Here is an 18922-nt window from a genome sequence, read left to right on the forward strand (position 1 = left end):
AAACTTTTTGAACAAGAACAAACTTTTTTTGTTGTTCTAATTGAAGGTACTTCTGAATAAGCTGTGGCTCCAAGAACATTTTGAAAACCATGCTTTTAAGCAACATAAAATAGCAGATGCAATAGGGTAGACTGACCTTTTGGTTTGACTGGAGCTAACTATGGTGGTTCAGGAATAATGATATCTCTTGAAATAGCTTTGTGAGTCTGTGTTGACAATTTATAATATTTCCACATACTTTCAATTAGGCCCCTCTGTGTTTGTGACCTTCACTTAGATGCCGGCTTAGAAGGGAATCAATACCATAACCTGTTCTCATCAGCACTATATTAAAATCATCCAAATGTATATTTCACATAATTAAACCTAAATTTTACAATACTTTGACACTGTGCTTGTAAAACTGGTGATGATATGGAATAATGACTAATATAATTCATCATAACAAGCCAGGCCTAGTGGCACACACCTGTAACGCTAGTTACTGGGGAGGCTGAGGCAGGAGGATGGAAATTTAGAGGAAAGCCTAAGCAACTTAACAGGACCCTGTCTCAAAATAAGAAGGCCTGGAGATGTGGCTCAGTGGTAGAGTGCTTGCCTAGCATGCACAAGTTCCTGGGTTCAATCCCCAACACCACACACACACACACACACAAAGTCACCATGGAAGTAGAGATTTGACACCTACTCTGAGGTACTGAGAATTAAACCCAAGGGTGGTCTACACTAAGCTACATCCTCAGCCCCTTTAATTTACTTGAGACAGGGTCTCACGGTTTCTGAGGCTGGCCTTGAACTTGTGATCTTCCTGCTTCAGCCTTCCCAGTCTCTGGGATTACAGGCCTGCGCCACTGCACAGAGTTCACTACCTACTCTTGCACTATACAAGACGGTGGAGCTCTGAAAATAAGCCTGCCCCAAGGACTTGTATTTGATAGATAGGCTGGTAGCCAAATACAAAGCAAGGTAGAATGCAGCCTGGATTATTGTGTCTTGGAAAACAAACTTAGGAATGGTATCCTGAGGAAGAAATTATTATCTGGCTTTCTGAAAAGCAAGGGCTTTCTACACTTTGCCGTTGCGAACGTAAGGCTTCTAAGCTTTAAAAAGACAAAAACACCTGGTGATCAAAGAAACCTTGGGCGTCTCCTAATGTAAGCAGCTCATCTTAAGAGTTGGAAGAAAAAAAATAAGGCCAATCTAGAAGTGTACTTGCCTACTATTCTCACAAGGGCAAGTCGGCAGCACAACATTTCTGTCAGTACAGTACCCTCCCACTCGATGAATCAGTCGTTAAGAGCTAACTCGAAGCCGGTCATACTTCTTCCCCTCCCTGCAACTGCTTCCTAAGCCTACGGGTGACTGAAATACCTGCCAATCTTATCTCAGCCCAGAGTCTCGACACTCGGAATACACTTGCCCTCATTTTGGGGACTCGGTCGGCCGACTCCGGCAAAGCCAGGGGCGAGTTAGTGTGAACTCACACTACAACGGGACTCTGCCGCAGAGGGTGTACAACACTGACTGCAAGACCGTGGCCTCGGAAGTGATGTAACGGAAGCGGAAGTGCTGTGGCGGTGCTGACTTCCTGTTGTTAGAGGCGGGGGGGTGGGGGGCTGGCCACTTGGAGTGCGATTGTGCGGGGCGGCCTGGGGCGGCCCCGGAGCGGCTGACCCTCTGCCTGCGGGGACCGGAGTCGCTAGGCGGCCGTCATGGCGGTGTCGGAGAGCCAGCTCAAGAAAATGGTGTCCAAGGTGAGGCCGCGAAGCTCTCGCTGCTCCGCGCGCGCCCACCACTCCCTTCCGCGCCTGGCCCGGACCAGCCCAGCCCAGCCCAGCCCAGCGAGCCTCCCAGGCTGGCTGGAAGCCCCAGTACGGTCCTCCGCTGCCTTCGCGGTCCCCAGCCCCGAGGCGTCAGAGGCCTCGGAATATGTCATACCCGGGTAGGAAAAATGGGGGGCGGCGACCGTCAACAAAGGCGCAGAGGCCGTCTGCCACCTGCCGCCCGTCCTTCGCTCTTTGGGAGAGTTTGGAGCCGTCTCGGGGCGGTATAGTTTTCCTCTTGAATTGTATAAACAAAAAGAGTTGGTCGTGCTTAGTTCCTTATCTGAGGTCCTATGGACCCGTCATTCTGCCCTTCCCTCGCTGGCCCTCCGGAGACTGTGGCCTTTGCAGTTTTGTATTCGCCGCGTAACTCAACACCCGACCCGCGGGAGATGCGTAGAATTGACTCAATTAAGTCAATGTCTTAAATACCAGTCCTTCGCTACCTCGTGAGCGTATTTGTTTATTGTGAGCTTAAATTGCAGCCCTCACAACTCAACTAGTGTATTTTTTTTTTCTTTTTTAAAACAGGAATTTTGCATTTTAAAGTCGTGATTTGATAATCACTTCAAATATTACTTGACACTGGAGTGGAATGGTTTTTTTTGTTTTGTTTTGTTGGGGGCGGGGAGGTTGTAATTTACCTAAGCTAATTGGAATAACCTGTAAAGTGGTAGAGTTGAGCCATCCCAGTTCGGTGGGTTAGCCTTAGATACTTTGGCCAAAGCAAAATTGGTTTCTTACCAGTTATCCTCGGTTTAAGCGGTTTTCAGTAGTTAAAGCGCACTATTATGAGTAAGACTTTTTAAAAAGTAGACCTTTTTTTTTTTTTTTTTTTCCTGTGAAATTGACCTCACAGTGCTTAATTGAAGACCAAATAACTTCTAAGGAGAAAGTTCTCAGGAGGCTGAGGCGAGAGGATGGCAAGTTCAAGAACCAGGTTTAGCAGCTTAGGCCCTAAGCAACTTAACAAGACCCTGATTCAAAATAAAATGTAATAAGGGCTGGGAACGTGGCTCAATGGTTAAGCACCCCGGGTTTAATCCCCAGTACCAAAAAAACCAGAAAGTTTCAAAATAGAGAATCTCTCCTACACAAAAAGTACATTAAATAGTATTTTGGGGGGGTGGGGGGAAGGGAAAAAATAACAATGAATCAAACAGCATTACCCTATGTAAATTTATGATTACACAAATGGTATGCCTTTACTCCATGTACAAACAGAAACAACATGTATCCCATTTGTTTACAATAAAAAAAAATTAAAGCACCTGGCAAAAAATAAATAAATAAATAGTATTTTGGAAGTTGATAACATGTTTTTAGAGGAAAGTAAAGCAGGCTAGCCTGTAGCACCCTACCTGGTTTAGTGACACCCTGTCTCAAAATAAAAAACACAAAAGACTGGGGATTGGTCTGTGGTAAAGTGACCCTAGGTTCAATCCCCAGTACCAGACAAAAGAAGAAAAAAAAAAAAGTAAGCCAGGAAAGAGAAAGAGAGTACTAGTGTGTTGAAAATGGGAATAGGTTGTAATTTTATATGAGAGAGTAAAGGAAAAGTATGGGTTTAGACATCGAATTTCAATGATTGGGAGATTTTGGAAGCCCTTGCAAGCCATTATAAGGATTTGACATTTAGTTGGACCATGATGGCAAGCCATTCATGTTTTAACTCTTAACAGTACTGTTCAACTGTTTTGAAGGTAATGTTAGCAGGATTTTTTGATAGATTTACTGTGGATGTGAAAGAAAGAGTCACCAAGGATAACTTCAGGGTTTTTGACCTGAACAAATGGAAGGATATAGATGTAGAAAGAGTCGCTTTGAGGGGAAGGTAAAGAGATCATTTTTGGTCAGTTTGACTTTCATATAACTTTCATTAGATATTCAAATGCAGATGTTAAACCAGTAATTGGATATACAGTACTTCCTCCTCTTTCTGCAGAGAATACATTCTAAGACCCACAGTAGATGCCTGAAACTTGATAGTACTGAACCCTGTATATATTGTTTTTTCCTGTATATCCATATCTATTATAAAGTTTAATTTATAAATTAGACACATTAAAGTTATCAATAATAATAAAATAGAACAATCATAGCAGTATACTCAATAAAATTGCTGGCGTCATTGCTTGTGCACTTTGGAGCCATTATTAAAATAAGAGTTATCATTAAAATAAGATTTACTTGAACACAAGCACTGGGACAATTGATCTTATCACTGAGCTGCCACTAACAAATAGCATATACAATTTGGATATGCTGGGAGAAGGGATGATTCAATTCCTGGTTGGGATAAAGTGGGACAGCATGAGATTTTATTGTAGTATTCACACTACTCAGAACTACATGCAATCTAAAACTTACCAATTGCTTACCTTTGGAATTTTCCATTTGATGTTTTCAGACCAAGTTTGACCATAGGTAACTGAAACTGAAAAGTGAACAACTACTATACATTTTTGAAGTTCAGGAAGAGGTTCAGACTGGAAATTTTTAATCTGGAAGTTTTCAACATATAAATGTTATTTAAAAACAAGGGGGAGGCTACCAAATGGGTGAGTTTACATAGAGAAGAGGACCAAGGACTGAGCCCTGGGGCTTAATAATATTAATTGATGAGAAAAGAGAAAGAATCAGCAAAGAAACTGAGGAGTAGTCGTCACAGAGAGAACAAGCATTGATTGGTACTCTGGAAATTATGTTTTAAGAGGAAGGAATCAGGGCTGTAGTTGTAGCCCACTGGTAGAGCACTTGCTAGCATGTGTGAGGCACTGGGTTTGAACCCTTAGCACCACATAAAAATAAATAAATAATATAAAGGTATTGTGTCCATCTACAACTAAAAATTTTTTTTAAACGTGGGAGTTAGGAATCAGCTGGCATGGTGGCACATGCCTATAATCCCTGTGACAAGTTCAAGGACAGCTTCAGCGACTTAGTGAGACCCTGTCTTAAAACAAAAAAAATTTTTTTAAAGGTCTGCGAATATAGCCCAGTAGTTAAGCACCTCTGAGCTTAATCCCCATTACCCAACCTCACCCTGCCATCAAAAAAAAGGGAGGAGTTAACTTGGCCAGATACTGCCAATAGGTTAAGTGAGATGAAGACAGAATTGGCTATTGCACACCATGTGGTAGGTGTTGGTGACCTTGATGAGCAATTTTACAGTGACGTGGTAGGTGCAAAATATATATATATATACCCTTCTGCTTCTCAGGCCAAAAAACTCAAAAGTGTTCCTTGAATCCCCTTCCTTCCACAGCGAATCCCAGAAAATCCTGCTACCTCTGCCCTTAAAATACATCCAGAATCTGATCCCTTCTTACTGGATACAGCATTTTCAGAATTGGAGTGGGTATGAAAAGAATGAGTATAGACATTGAGCATCAGTTGTCGTTAACATCATAGGGACACCCAGATACTAATGTGCTTCCCAGTGGAAAAACATTATGAAATGATCTTGCTGGAGAGAGAGGGGAAGAAAATATGTATAAAAATCATGAAGATCATAGCTTCTGGATCTAGATACTTATTCACAGGAACGTGTATTAAAATATTCTAAAGGGGTGCAATTAGCAAATTCCAAACCATGGGAACCTCTGTAGGACAAATGAACAAGTATCTTGAACAAATAAGTTTGGGGGGCGGGGCTTGCAAAATAGAGACAAGCTCATTAGTTAAACAATAGATAAGTAAAATGTGTATCCATATAATAAGTATTATTTCCCAATTAAAAGGAATGACAGTGACATACTGGTGCACTATACAACATGGATGAACCTCTAAAATATGGAAAGTAAAAGAAGTTATTAATTAGAGATAACTGTGGTTCTGTTCATATGAAATATCCAGGCTAGGCAAACCTATAGAGACAGAAAATAGATTAGTGGTTGGTCATATGGGGTGAAGTGGGGGTGAACAGAATGAAAGGTTATTGCTAGAGGATATTGGTTTTTGGTTTTTGGTTTTTGTTATTTTGTTTGGTTGGGGATTGGGGATTGAACCCAAAGAGCCTTAGCATTGAACCACATCCCCAGGCCTTATTTTGAGATAGGGTCTCACTTGATTGCTTTAGGACTTCGCTAAATTGCTTAGGCTGGCTTCAAACTTGCAATCCTCCTACCTCAGTCTCTGGAGGATATTGGTTTCCTTTAAGAATAATGAAAATGTAAAAATTGATGGCAATGATGTAAAATTTTATCACTTTAAATATACTAAAAATTATCGAAGTGTGCACTGTGTGAATTATATCTCAAATCTATAAAAAAGGTGAATGAGAAAATCTGTAAATTTAAGACAAAAAAATTTTAAATTGCAATGTGTGGACTTAATTTGAAATATTTTTGAAAAAATTAAATATGATACTGGATATTTGATAACATTAAGGAATTACTATTTAATGTGATACTAGTATTATAACTTTAAAATTCTTTTAAAGATTTAAAATATGCGTGAGAAGATATGTTATATATGATTTGCATCAGAATAAAATGAGAGAAAAGTGAATGGAGTTATAAGCAAATGAGATTGGCTATTGGTTGGTTGTTTGAAATTTTCCACGATAGAACGTTTTTAAAGGAAAGCATGGAAAGGGCAATGTAAGACAGCAAAGGTAGGCAGTTACTTATATGAGTTTGTTTTGTTTTGTGGTGCTGGAGATCAAACCCAGGGCCTGTAATGTGGTAGCGAAACTCTACCACTGAGCTCCATCCCCAGCCTTCTTTATATGACCTTTGTTTGCTTGTTTGTTTGGTTTTTGTATAAAGAGGAACTGAGAGAGATGTGACTGTTAGGGAGTTTAGGAAAGTGACTTGTGTGACTAAGATGGGAGAAATAAGAACATGTTTATATGCTAATAGAACTGGACCCATACCATGGAAAAATTGTTGTTAAAGTACAAAGGAGGACAAGAAAGGCCTTTGAGTAAAACTAGATTTATTCCTAAATTTTTCTGATATTTTCCCCCTCATTGTCTATCATTCTTTTTTGTAGTAGTCTCAGTGTATTTTTGGATTGTATTCTAATTCTTTTATTGAATGATTTGGGTTTCCTCTCCTTTTTTTTTTTTTGTTTTGTTTTGCTTTGTTTTGTTTTATTTTTTATGTTTTCTTCTCCTTACTTTACCTGTTACTTGTCAGGATTATTTTTTGTTTTTGTTTTTGGTACTGGAGATTAAATCCAGGGGCATTTTATCACTGAGCTAAGTCCCAAGCCCTTTTTATTTTTTATTTTGAAACAGGGTCTGTTGCTGAGGCTGACCTTGAACTTGTGATCCTCCTGCCTCCACACTTCCCCTGTCTGCGCCCACCCCCCCCCAACCCCAGTCAGTGGGAGTACAGACATGGACCACCAAACTGGCTATTCTTGTTTTAAGTTTGTTTTGGTCCCTGACTTGTTTATTGGAGTATTTGTGTTTTGGAATAGATGACTGCTCCTTTTTAAGAAAGAAGCACTAAAATCTGAATAAAATCTTGTCACTTGATGAGCTTCAGAGTGCTGTGATCAGATGAGAGTCCCTGATCTCTTTATCTCCTGTCAGCAGTGCCTAAGCCAGGTTCTCCTGGAGAAGAATGGAATAAGGTTTAATAAAAGGAGAAAGATAATTATGAGCTAAAGGGAAGTCTGGAAAGGAATTCATTAAGAAAAGGGAGAGAGAGATATAAGCTAGGTCTTCAAAATGACTAAGATTTGATTTGGTGGGGCCTTTTAAATTGGACAGAAAAGCTAAAATGGAGGTGGGTGGTTTCAGTAAAGGGTTCAAATAGGTGGCAGGAAGGAAAGCAACTGAGACCCTATTTAAGACTTTAATTAATGTTAATAATTGACCAAAAAAAAGTAATTTTAAGAAAAATGCTATGAAGAAAATTGAATTTTAAGAAAATTAATCTAGAATAAAATAACAAGCCTTGGTTTTGAACTAAATTGTTTTGTGATTTTTGTTTTTCAGTACAAATACAGAGACCTAACTGTACGTGAAACGGTCAATGTTATTACTCTTTACAAAGATCTCAAACCTGTATTGGATTCATATGGTAAGTTTAATCAACAAGAATACCCATTATTGTATTTTGAATTTACTTACTTTTTTTAATGGTTGTAGTTTTCTTTTCAAGTTTGTTTTTTCAATTGTAGGATTGAACCTCCACCTAACAAGTGTTAAGGAATAGGATATTATATTTGTTCAGTGCTTAAGTTAAAAAAAAAAAAAAATGAGGGCTGGGGAGATAGCTCAGTTTGTAGAGTGCTCGCCTCGCAAGCACAAGGCCCTGGGTTTGATCCGCAGCATCGCAAAAAATAAATAAATAAATAAATAAATAAAAAATGATATAGAACTGTGCAAATTTAGACCTAGGAGGAAATTTTTTGTTTGTTTTGCAGTGCTGGTGTTCAGACCCATGGCCTCATGCTTATGGGCCCTACCACTGACTCATAGCCCCAGCCCTTTTTTTTAAATTTTGAGACTGAGTTGCTAAGTTGCTAAGGATCTCACTGAGTTGCAGAGGCTGACCTCAAACTTGTGGTTCTCTTGTATCCACCTCCTGAGTCACTGGAATTATAAGGATGCACCACTGCACCTGGCTCTAACTTTTGTAGTCTATCACCTAGAGGAAAGAGATTACATTGTATATAGTATATCTTAAAGATACTTAGCCTAAAGTTAAGTTTACTGTTGCTTAAGTCCCCCCCCCCCCCAATAGCATCTCTCTGTACTCTCAGGAACACTTTTTTTTTTTGGTACCAAGAATTGAACCCAGGGGTGATTAACTACTGAGTCAAATCCTCAGCCCTTTTTATGTTTTATTTAGAGACAGGGTCTCCCTAAGTTACTTAGGGCCTCAGTAAGATGCTGAGGCTGGCCTCGAACTCATGATCATCCTGCCTCAACCTCTCAAGACTCTGGAATTATAGACATGCAGCACTGTATCCAGCACAGGAACACATTTGACAAACCTATATTGTGAACTGTGTCTTGCATTTTACAGATGAGGAAAATATTTAATATTATTATTTTTAATTCTGTAGAGTATGTAGACAGCAGTTTTTGTTTTTGTTTTTGTTTTTTTACTTTTATCCAGACAAAATAAAGTTGGAATTTAAGAGGTGACAATACTTAGCACTTTTCTCTTTTTTGTCCCCATCAAATCCAGTTCATTCTCTTCAACCCTGTCTCATAGTGTGCCAGGGCCAAGAAAAACGTGTGCTGCCTCTTGTCCATTATGAAGTCCTTGGCTCTGAAGGCAGTAAATTGAATTTTGTAGCTGAGGCTTTCTGAATTCCAATCACACCTATGGCTTTGAAAACTTTAGGTCCTGGTGAAGAGAGGTGGGAGGCAGCAGAGGCAATCAGTTCTGCATTTCCTGAACAACACGAACCTAAAACAATTGTGTTCTAAACCTAGAACAAGATTCTCCCTCATTTCAATTTTTTTTCTCTCCACATACTATACCATGGTATTTTGATCTGCAAAACCCTCATATATCACCAAAATTAAAGTTAGTTTTAAAATAGCTTCAGTGGGGAGAAAAATAATTGAAGCTTGACCTTTACTGTCAGTGTATGGCTTTTACTGCATGCTGAGAGAATAGTTTGAACAAAACTGGTGAAGATTCATTCCATCATCATCAAACAAGTCTTGTATAACTTTACATGACTTGACCAAATCTAAATCATTGTTATCAAAATGCTTTTAAAGTAAACAAAGATATTTTTATTTTAGAATGCTCAATTATAAATTACAACATGGTTTATAATTGTCAGTAATAAAAGAACTGATGTCAACAGTGTAGTGTGTGTGCTTGTGCTATGTATTGCAACCTTGTCTTCCCTATATGACAGGTATGTATTCCAGATGGTTGTTGCAAGTGATAGCAATCCATGTAACACAAATTACATACCCTTATTAATCAATAATAGAAAAACGTGGTATGAAAAATACATATTGAAAGATGTCTCCAGTTAACTGTGGACACTTTTTTTACATTTAATACTGTGGTTTGATACTGCATTAGAATTGAGAATGACAGTGAGTGAGGATAAACACCTGGAGATTTCTAAAATAGGATACTAGGCTAACATTTAGTATGGTGTTATTTGAAAGTGATAACGTGTGTGTGTGTTGCTGGGATCAGTCCCAGGGCCTCATGCATACTAGGCAAATGCTTTACCACTGAGCTACATCCCCATCCCAGTTAGCAATTTTTAAATAGTACTCATCATGTTAGTTGAACACCAAAAACTCATTTACTGGGACTATGTAACTCACATTGATTTTTATAAGTAATTCAAAGCATCTTTTCTTTACTCACTGAAAAGCTGATCCTATCGAGTGAATCAACAAAGAATTCTTTGTTACTGGACAGAATGGATGATACATTAACAAGTTAGACCCTTTCAAGGATAATAGTGAATTTTAACCACTGTTTCTGAAAGAATAACTTGTGAGAGTATCTACAAAAATGCACATGATTAAATCTTTGTTCTTTTCTTTCAGTTTTTAATGATGGCAGTTCCAGGGAACTAATGAACCTTACTGGAACAATTCCTGTGCCTTATAGAGGTAAATGTCTTATTTATGTTTCCAGGACCAGGTGTATTTGACAACATAATAAATATATTGCCAAAGAGATACAAAAGGTAAATCAAACCTACTTTGTCAAGGCTTTCATGATGACAGATTTTAACTTCTGTTTCAACTGAACTTCATTTGGCAGCAGCAGCTCACATTTTAGCTTTTTATAAAGCTTCTTACCAAGATATATCAGTAAGTGCCTAATTGGACTGGAAAAATATATTGTTTCATATAATTGGAGAATTTTGAAACTAGAAAGCAATTTTAGATGGCTATTCATTCAGCCTCAACACTATTCAGGCTTTTCTGACTGTGGCATCTTGTATAGTATAGTGGATAATATGGAGGATTTAAAGTTGAGACAGAATTAGATTTGAGTTCTTTTTTTTGACCCTTTGAATGTATTTTATTCACCATTTTTTATAAAAAATGTTACAAGTCTCTTATGATAAAAGAGTCAAATGGCAAAATTTTCATGAAAGGAAGAAAACACAAAGTCCTTGTCTTAGTCCATTTACGTAGCAAATAACAAAATATTCCAAACCAGGTAATTAAATAATGGCAATTTACTCCTCTCAGGTCTAGATGCTAGGAAGTTTGAAATCAAGGCATCCATTGTTGGTGTCTGGCGAGCATCCATTCTCTGCTTCCAAGATGGCACCTTGAGCCCTGTGTCCTCACATGGCAGAAGAGCAAAAAAGCAAAGTCTCTGTTAGCAAAAGACCCTGACTCATTTCCTTGTAGACATTTTAAAAGGCACTAATCCAATCCAGGAGGACTGAGCCCTCATGACCCAGTCACCTCCTGAAGGACCTACTTTAATGCTGTTCTGGGGATTAAGTTCTAACATGATTTTAAAAAGATACATAAACATTCAAACCATAGCATTCATTATTATACATTATGCATCCTGATTTTAAAAACCCGATATGATAAAAATTAAACACAAGGGATAAACATCTGGGAAATCACCACACAATAAAAAACAAGAATCTGTATGGAAGGAATATAGAAACAAAATTCTTCTCTGCTACCCAGTGATGTCCGTCCCATGTAGAAAAGCGTATGTATATATGTATGTATGTATGTATGTATGAGTAATCTGGCAAAAATTCAAGAGTCCTTTAAGATCTTCCTATTTGACATTGTCAGTTGCAAAATCCCCAAATTGATCAGATCATTAAAAAACTATACATGTCACCAGAAGATGACATTGCAGTTTACTGTAATCTGAAAGAGTCAATCAAAGAGCAACCTTGTGGGGTGGTTTCTCACTTCAGTGAGAATGAGAACTGCCTTGAGGACCTGTGAAAACACAGATTACTGGTTCCTGCCCTAGAGTTTCTGATTCAATAGGTCTGTGGTAGAATTGGAAACGTGCAGTTCTGTTCAGTTCCCAGTTGATTCTACTGGTCTGGTGACCACACTTTGGGAACCACTTACCTACAGAATCAATGTGGGAACTATCTCCCCTTTTATGTGTGGTGCTATGGATTGAACCCAAAGCCCTGCACATGCTAAGCAACTGCTCTACCACCGACCTGTATCTCCAACTCTAGAAATTAGGTTTGAGTTCTTACTCTGTAATTGCTAAGGTTTGTCACCATAAGCATCTCTAGCATTTGGCTAATAATACCTAACTCAGGGGAACTGAGAGTTCATTGAGATAATATAGGCAAAGGATTTGGAACAGAGCCTGGTAATAATTAGCAGACAATAAAAAGTAGCTATTATTTGTGTGAGGTTTGGTGATAATGCTAGTGATAGGTAATTAGTCTCTGTTAGCCAGTCAATCATCCTCTGCCAGAATACCTACAGTAATAAGAGTGCATTCAGCTTCATAAGAAATTGTTTTGTTTTTGGACAGCTCTGTTAATTATTCCTATGACCCTATAACTTATCCATTGATTTCGCATAATACTTGCTGTGCATGAGGTAATAGGGATAGGGGCTATAGACACAAAGATGAATAAAAGATACAACTTTTCTGGAACAATGTACACTAATAACAAATAGGGAATGAATAGAGATGTATATGCTTGTAGTTGCTTATAGAATAATAAAATGTTTAAGGTAGAGTGAAATTTCAAAGGAGAACAAGTCCACATGGGAAAATCACAGAGGTAATGACATTTGAGCTTTCTGTTAAAAGATGAGTCAGCCTTTTATAATAGGATGCATATTATAGACAAAGGGGAAAAAATTACTTAAATTGAGCATCAGCACTATATAAAGCAAGTGTGATAAGCTTAGGGAAAACCTAGTGAAATTCAAGATTACTCACTCTGCCCTTGCCCTCAGGAAATAAATTCTGGTAAAGGAAATAGGTTACAGGGAATGTATGCATATAAATTTTATCTAAACTAACCTCTCTTCTTTCAACCATTCTTCAGTTTACAAGTGTGTGTAATTCTGGGGAATTCTTCATTTACACAAAGAAGAGCATTTTGGGTGGTGGGAAAAAAACTTATTTTATATTAATATATGTCCTATTGGAACTTTCCATTATTGTTCTCTGTAGAAGTAATTTTGGGCTAAAACAAAATCTGAAGTCCCACAACTAATTTCTTTAGGTGACATTTACGTGTATATACTTATGTGTAGGGAACTATTTTTTTTTTTTCCGTTTATTTATTTTTTTATTTGTGGTGCTAAGGATCAAACCCAGTGCCGTACACATGCCAGGCAAGTGCTCTACCACTGAGCTATAGTCCCAGCCCAGGAACTATTTCTAAGGGGGAAAATGTTTATAAATTATGTTAGGTGATTCAAATAGTTGCTTGGGACATTCAACTTCGAGCATAGAAAGAAAATACTACGATTTATGTTTAATATATTAGCTCTATTGGACCCTTTAAGACACTTCATTTTGACTATATATAGTCAGACTTCTCACCTTCAGACAGCTTCTGTTTCATAAAGCAAAGAGAAAAAGATGACATCACTGATTCTGAGGAATTACCACTGAAAAGGGTAGATGCATTGGTCAAACTGTGGAAACCAGTTAGCATCTCTATGACTATTGGATTGGGTTTTATAATCTGGGTTTTGGCAAGGGAATTTCAAATCTATTTTAATATGTCACTTTCTCATATAGCACCTTAAGCTATGTTCTTCCTTCCCCATTTTTCTTCCCGGCAAGTTTTATTAACTGAAAAGAGTCAAGTATCAAAGAATAGATTGGGTTGAAAGATAATTCATGAAGGTTTTATAGTTAGTTCCTTCATCCTGCTGGTATGTTTTACAAACTAAAGTTGAAAAATTGATCTTAAACAGAACTTTGAAACAAAATATTTGCTGCAAATTTGATTTATATGCATGTGTTGCTTAGTTGTAGCTCTCCCTTCCTTACCTATTAAACTGTTTTTGAATAAAAATAGAATAACTAAAGGTTCTCTTTCTCTCTAGGTAATACATACAATATTCCAATATGCCTATGGCTGCTGGATACACACCCATATAATTCCCCTATCTGTTTTGTTAAACCTACTAGTTCAATGACTATTAAAACAGGAAAGCATGTTGATGCAAATGGGAAAATATATCTTCCTTATCTACATGAATGGAAACATGTAAGTATTAATAGGTTCTGTGAATTAGTTGTTTTTCATATTTTGCTCTCTAGCATGCGCCTTTAAAACTCAAGAAGGATTCCAAGAAGGGTAGATAAGTTCAGATAAGAGACTAATCACTGAGCTAAGGTAATTAGGAAAGACTCTCTAAAAGAAATATGTCTCGTGTATAAAGCTTTGTACAAGTACACACTTTTTTTTTTTTTTTTTTTTGGATACTGGGACTTGAACCCAAGGGCATTTTACCACTGAGCTACATCTGTAGCCCTTTTTATTTTTTGAGACAGTTTCTTGCTAAGTTGCTGAGGCTGACCTTGAACTTACAACCCTCCTGCCTCAGCTGATGAGTCACTGTTATGAGAGGCATGTGCCACCATGCCCTGTCCCTTAGTGATATTTACTGATTCTAGGTGCAGTATGAAAGACAGAATCTGGACAAAGGGCCTTAAGAGGAGACAAGCCTTCAGAATTTCACATGAAAGTTGAAAGACAAAAGTTACTATTCTGAAGAGCAGAGAGAGTAGTAAAGGATATCTCCCTTTATATCCTCCTTGCTTGGAAGTTAAGCACTTAGGAGTTAAATCACTTTTGGCTATGTTCCATTGATAGCCACTACTTGTAAGGAGCACTGAAAAATTTAATCAGCTTATTGTCAGCAGCAGTTCTCTATTGTGAAAGGAACATGGACATTTGTAGAAAACATCTTAGTCATAACTAAGTAAAATGGAAAGTTTCGGAATAAGTCGTTGTAATCATATAATCTTACATGACAATATAAAACTCTTATCACTTGTCATGACCTTACTAGTTAAGTTGCTTATTAATCCTAATTCTAACATTGCTTAGGATGAAGCCAACCTAGGTACCCTTCAATAGATGAATGGATAAAGAAAATGTGGTATATATATTCAATGTAATATTACTCAACTCTAAAGAAGATTGAAATTATGGTATATACCAGTAAATGGATGGAGTTGGCAACTATCATGCTAAGCGAAATAAGCCAATGCCAAAAAACTTTGCAAAGACCAAATGTTTTCTCTGATACGTGAATGCTAATTCATAATAAGAGGGAGGGGCACTAGGGAATCATAGATTTACTTTAGGTAGAGGGAAATGAAGGGAGGGGAAGGAAAGGGTTATGGGAATAGGAAGGAATCATAGAATGAAATAGACATTATTACCTTATATACATATGTGATTGCATGACTGATGTGATTCTACAACATGTACAATCAGAAAAATAAGAAATTATACCCCATTTATATATATCAAAGTGCATAAATGTATTCTACTGTCATGTATAACTAATTAGAACAAATAAATTTTTTTTCAAAAAGCAAGCAAGTAAAAAGGAATGGAAAAGAGAGGAATATTTATGGGGTTTTCAATGGGAAAGCAATTTTATAAAGGTATTATCTGTTTTAACAGATCTTTAGGTGTATGAGCCAAAATAAACTGCTACAGGGCTGGGATGTAGTGGTAGAATGCTTGCCTAGCATGCAAAAGACTCTGAATTCAATCCCCAGCACCACAAAAATATTAAAAATAAATCTGCTACAATACTTCGGTTACTTTTTTCATATCCTGTATCAGCAGTCAGCAGGTCATTCTGATTTAGTTTGAATCTATAACCTTTTGCTTTATAATAGACCTGGAAACATTAAAGATTAGGTTAATTCTCCCTTCAGAGAATTTATTGTGAAAGAAATAGTATGATAAAGAATTAAGGGCTGGGGAGATAGGTCAGTTGATAGAGTGCTTGCCTTGTAAGCACAAGGCTGTGGGTTTGATCCCCAGTACAGCAAAAAAAGAAAAAAAAAAAAAAAAAAGAATTAAAACAAAACTGTAGAATGCATAAATAAAGAACTAATTCATACTGCAATATGGGTGAACATTGGAAAATTATGCTGAGAGGGGCCAGACACAAAAAGGTCACTTGTTGTATTATTCCATTTATATAAAACATACAGAAGAGGCAAATCTTTTTTTTTTTTCTTTTTTTTTTTTTTATTGTAAACAAATGGGATACATGTTGTTTCTCTGTTTGTACATGGCGTAAAGGCATACCATTTGTGTAATCATAAATTTACATACAGTAATGTTGTTTGATTCATTCTGTTATTTTTTCCCTTTCCCCCACCCCTCCCACCCCTTTACCCTCTATACAGTACTTTCTTCCTCCATACTTGCCCCCCTCCCTAACCCTAACTCTAACCCTAACATTAACCCTTCCCTCCCCCCCTTTATGTGTCATCCTCCACTTATTAGCGATATCATTTGTCCTTTGGCTTTTTGAGATTGGCTTATCTCACTTAGCATGACATTCTCCAATTTCATCCATTTGCCTGCAAATGCCATAATTTTGTCATTCTTTATGGCTGAGTAATATTCCATTGTGTATATATACCACAGTTTCTTTATCCACTCAGCAATTGAAGGGCATCTAGGTTGGTTCCATAGTCTGGCTATTGTGAATTGAGCAGCTATGAACATTGATGTGGCTGTATCTCTGTAGTATGCTGATTTTAAGATCTTTGGGTATAGGCCAAGGAGTGGGATAGCTGGGTCAAATGGAGGGTCCATTCCAAGTTTTCTAAGGAATCTCCACACTGCTTTCCAGAGTGGCTGCACTAATTTGCAGCCCCACCAGCAATGTATGAGTGTACCTTTCTCCCCACATCCTCGCCAACACCTGTTGCTTGTATTTTTGATAATCGCCATTCTAATTGGGGTGAGATGGAATCTTAGGGTGGTTTTGATTTTGCATTTCTCTTATTACTAGAGATGTTGAACATTTTTTCATATGTTTATTGATTGCTTGTACATCTTCTTCTGTGAAGTGTGTGTTCATTTCCTTAGCCCATTTGTCGATTGGATTATTTGTATTCTTGGTGTAGAGTTTTTTGAGTTCTTTATAGATTCTGGAGATTAGTGCTCTATCTGAAGTATGATTGGCAAAGATATTCTCCCACTCTGTAGGCTCTTTCTTCACATTACTGATAGTTTCCTTTGCTGAGAGAAAGCTTTTTAGTTTGAATCTATCCCAGTTATTGATTCTTGCTTTTATTTCTTGTGCTATGGGAGTCCTGTTGAGGAAGTCTGGTCCTAGCCCGACATGTTGAAGATCGGGACCTACTTTTTCTTCTATAATCTGCAGGGTCTCTGGTCTGATTCCAAGGTCCTTAATCCATTTTGAGTTGAGTTTTGTGCAGGGTGAGAGATATGGGTTTAGTTTCATTCTGTTGCATATGGATTTCCAATTCTCCCAGCACCATTTGTTGAAGAGGCTATCTTTTCTCCATTGCATATTTTTGGCGCCTTTGTCTAGTATTAGAAAGTTGTATTTATTTGGGTTTGTGTCCGTGTCCTCTATTCTGTACCATTGATCTACCTGTCTATTTTGGTACCAGTACCATGCCATCCTTGTTACTATTGCTTTGTAATAAAGTTGAAGTTCGGGTATTGCAATACCCCCTGCTTCATTTTTCCTGCGAAGGATTGCTTTAGCTATTCTGGGTTTCTTATTCTTCCAGATGAATTTCATGATTGCTTGCTCTATTTCTGTAAGGTACGTCATTGGGATTTTAATTGGGATTGCATTGAATCTGTATTGCACTTTTGGTAGTATGGCCATTTTGACAATATTAATTCTTCCTATCCAAGAACATGGGAGATCTTTCCATCTTCTAAGGTTTTCTTTAATTTCTTTCTTTAGTGTTCTGTAGTTCTCATTGTAGAGGTCTTTCACCTCTTTTGTGAGATTGATTCCCAAGTATTTTATTTTTTTCGATGCTATGGTGAATGGGGTAGTTTTCATAATTTCTCTTTCTGAGGATTCATCACTTATGTATAAAAATGCATTGGATTTATGAGCATTGATCTTGTAACCTGCCACTTTACTGAATTCACTTATGAGTTCTAACAGTTTTCTGGTGGAATTTCCTGGTTCCTCTAAGTATATAATCATATCATCCGCAAATAGGGATAGTTTGAGTTCTTCTTTTCCTATTCGTATTCCTTTAATTTCCTTGGTCTGTCTAATTGCTCTGGCTAGAGTCTCAAGAACGATATTGAATAGGAGTGGTGAAAGAGGGCATCCCTGTCTTGTTCCAGTTTTTAGGGGGAATGCTTTCAGTTTTTCACCGTTTAGAATGATATTAGCCATGGGCTTAGCATAGATGGCCTTTACAATGTTAAGGAATGTTCCCACTATCCCTATTTTTTCTAGTGTTTTGAGCATGAAGGGGTGTTGTATTTTATCAAATGCTTTTTCTGCATCTATTGAAATAATCATGTGGTTCTTGACTTTAAGTCTATTGATATGGTGAATTACATTTATTGATTTCCGGATGTTGAACCAACCTTGCATCCCTGGGATAAAACCCACTTGATCGTGGTGCACTATCTTTTTAATATATTTTTGTATGCGATTTGCTAAAATTTTATTGAGAATTTTTGCGTCAATGTTCATTAATGATATCGGTCTGAAATTTTCTTTCCTTGATTTGTCTCTGTCTGGCTTGGGTATCAGGGTAATATTGGTTTCATAGAATGAGTTTGGGAGGGTACCCTCCTCTTCTATTTCATGGAATACTTTGAGAAGTATTGGAATGAGCTCTTCTTTAAAGATTTTGTAGAAGTCGGCTGAGAACCCATCTGGTCCCGGACTTTTCTTTGTTGGTAGGCTTTTGATGACCTCAGAAGAGGCAAATCTTTAGAGACAGAAAGTAGATCTGGTGACCAAGGGCTGCAGAGAGGAAAATGAGAAGTGACTACTAATAGGCACAGGAATTCTTTTTGAGATTATAAAACTGTTCTGAACTTAGATGGTAGTGATGGTTTCGTAGTTTTATGAGTAAACTAAAAGGCACTGAACTGTATACTTTCAGTAATTTTATGGTATGTGAATTGTATCTTAGTTTTTAAAAATGCCGACATGAGACTGTTGA

General features: G+C 37.5%; 2 protein-coding genes across 12 annotated transcripts in view; one reads left to right on the top strand and one right to left on the bottom strand.

Moving 5' to 3' along the window:
* The window catches only part of MISFA (mitochondrial sheath formation associated), a gene marked incomplete at its 3' end in the record, with an annotated part of 120497 nt that extends 118960 nt beyond the window's left edge, over nt 1–1537 (bottom strand). For 10 of the 11 annotated variants that reach the window (XR_013757501.1, XR_013757502.1, XR_013757504.1 and 7 more), the window contains exon 1: nt 1372–1502. Of the gene's footprint in view, nt 1–1371 lie in introns of all 11 variants that reach the window. The other variant, XR_013757503.1, reaches the window with a different exon arrangement.
* Nucleotides 1538–1594: 57 nt separating this feature from the next.
* TSG101 (tumor susceptibility 101) overlaps nt 1595–18922 on the top strand; it is a 50708-nt gene continuing 33380 nt past the window's right edge. The window contains exons 1-4 of the mRNA XM_079101865.1: nt 1595–1754; nt 7777–7861; nt 10321–10386; nt 13807–13970. Coding sequence (XP_078957991.1) covers nt 1713–1754; nt 7777–7861; nt 10321–10386; nt 13807–13970 — 357 coding nt within the window. The 5' untranslated portion in view covers nt 1595–1712. The remainder of the gene's footprint in view (nt 1755–7776; nt 7862–10320; nt 10387–13806; nt 13971–18922) is intronic.

Source organism: Sciurus vulgaris (genome assembly GCF_902686455.1).
Source record: "Sciurus vulgaris genome assembly, chromosome: 11".
NCBI classification, from domain to species: domain Eukaryota; kingdom Metazoa; phylum Chordata; class Mammalia; order Rodentia; family Sciuridae; genus Sciurus; species Sciurus vulgaris.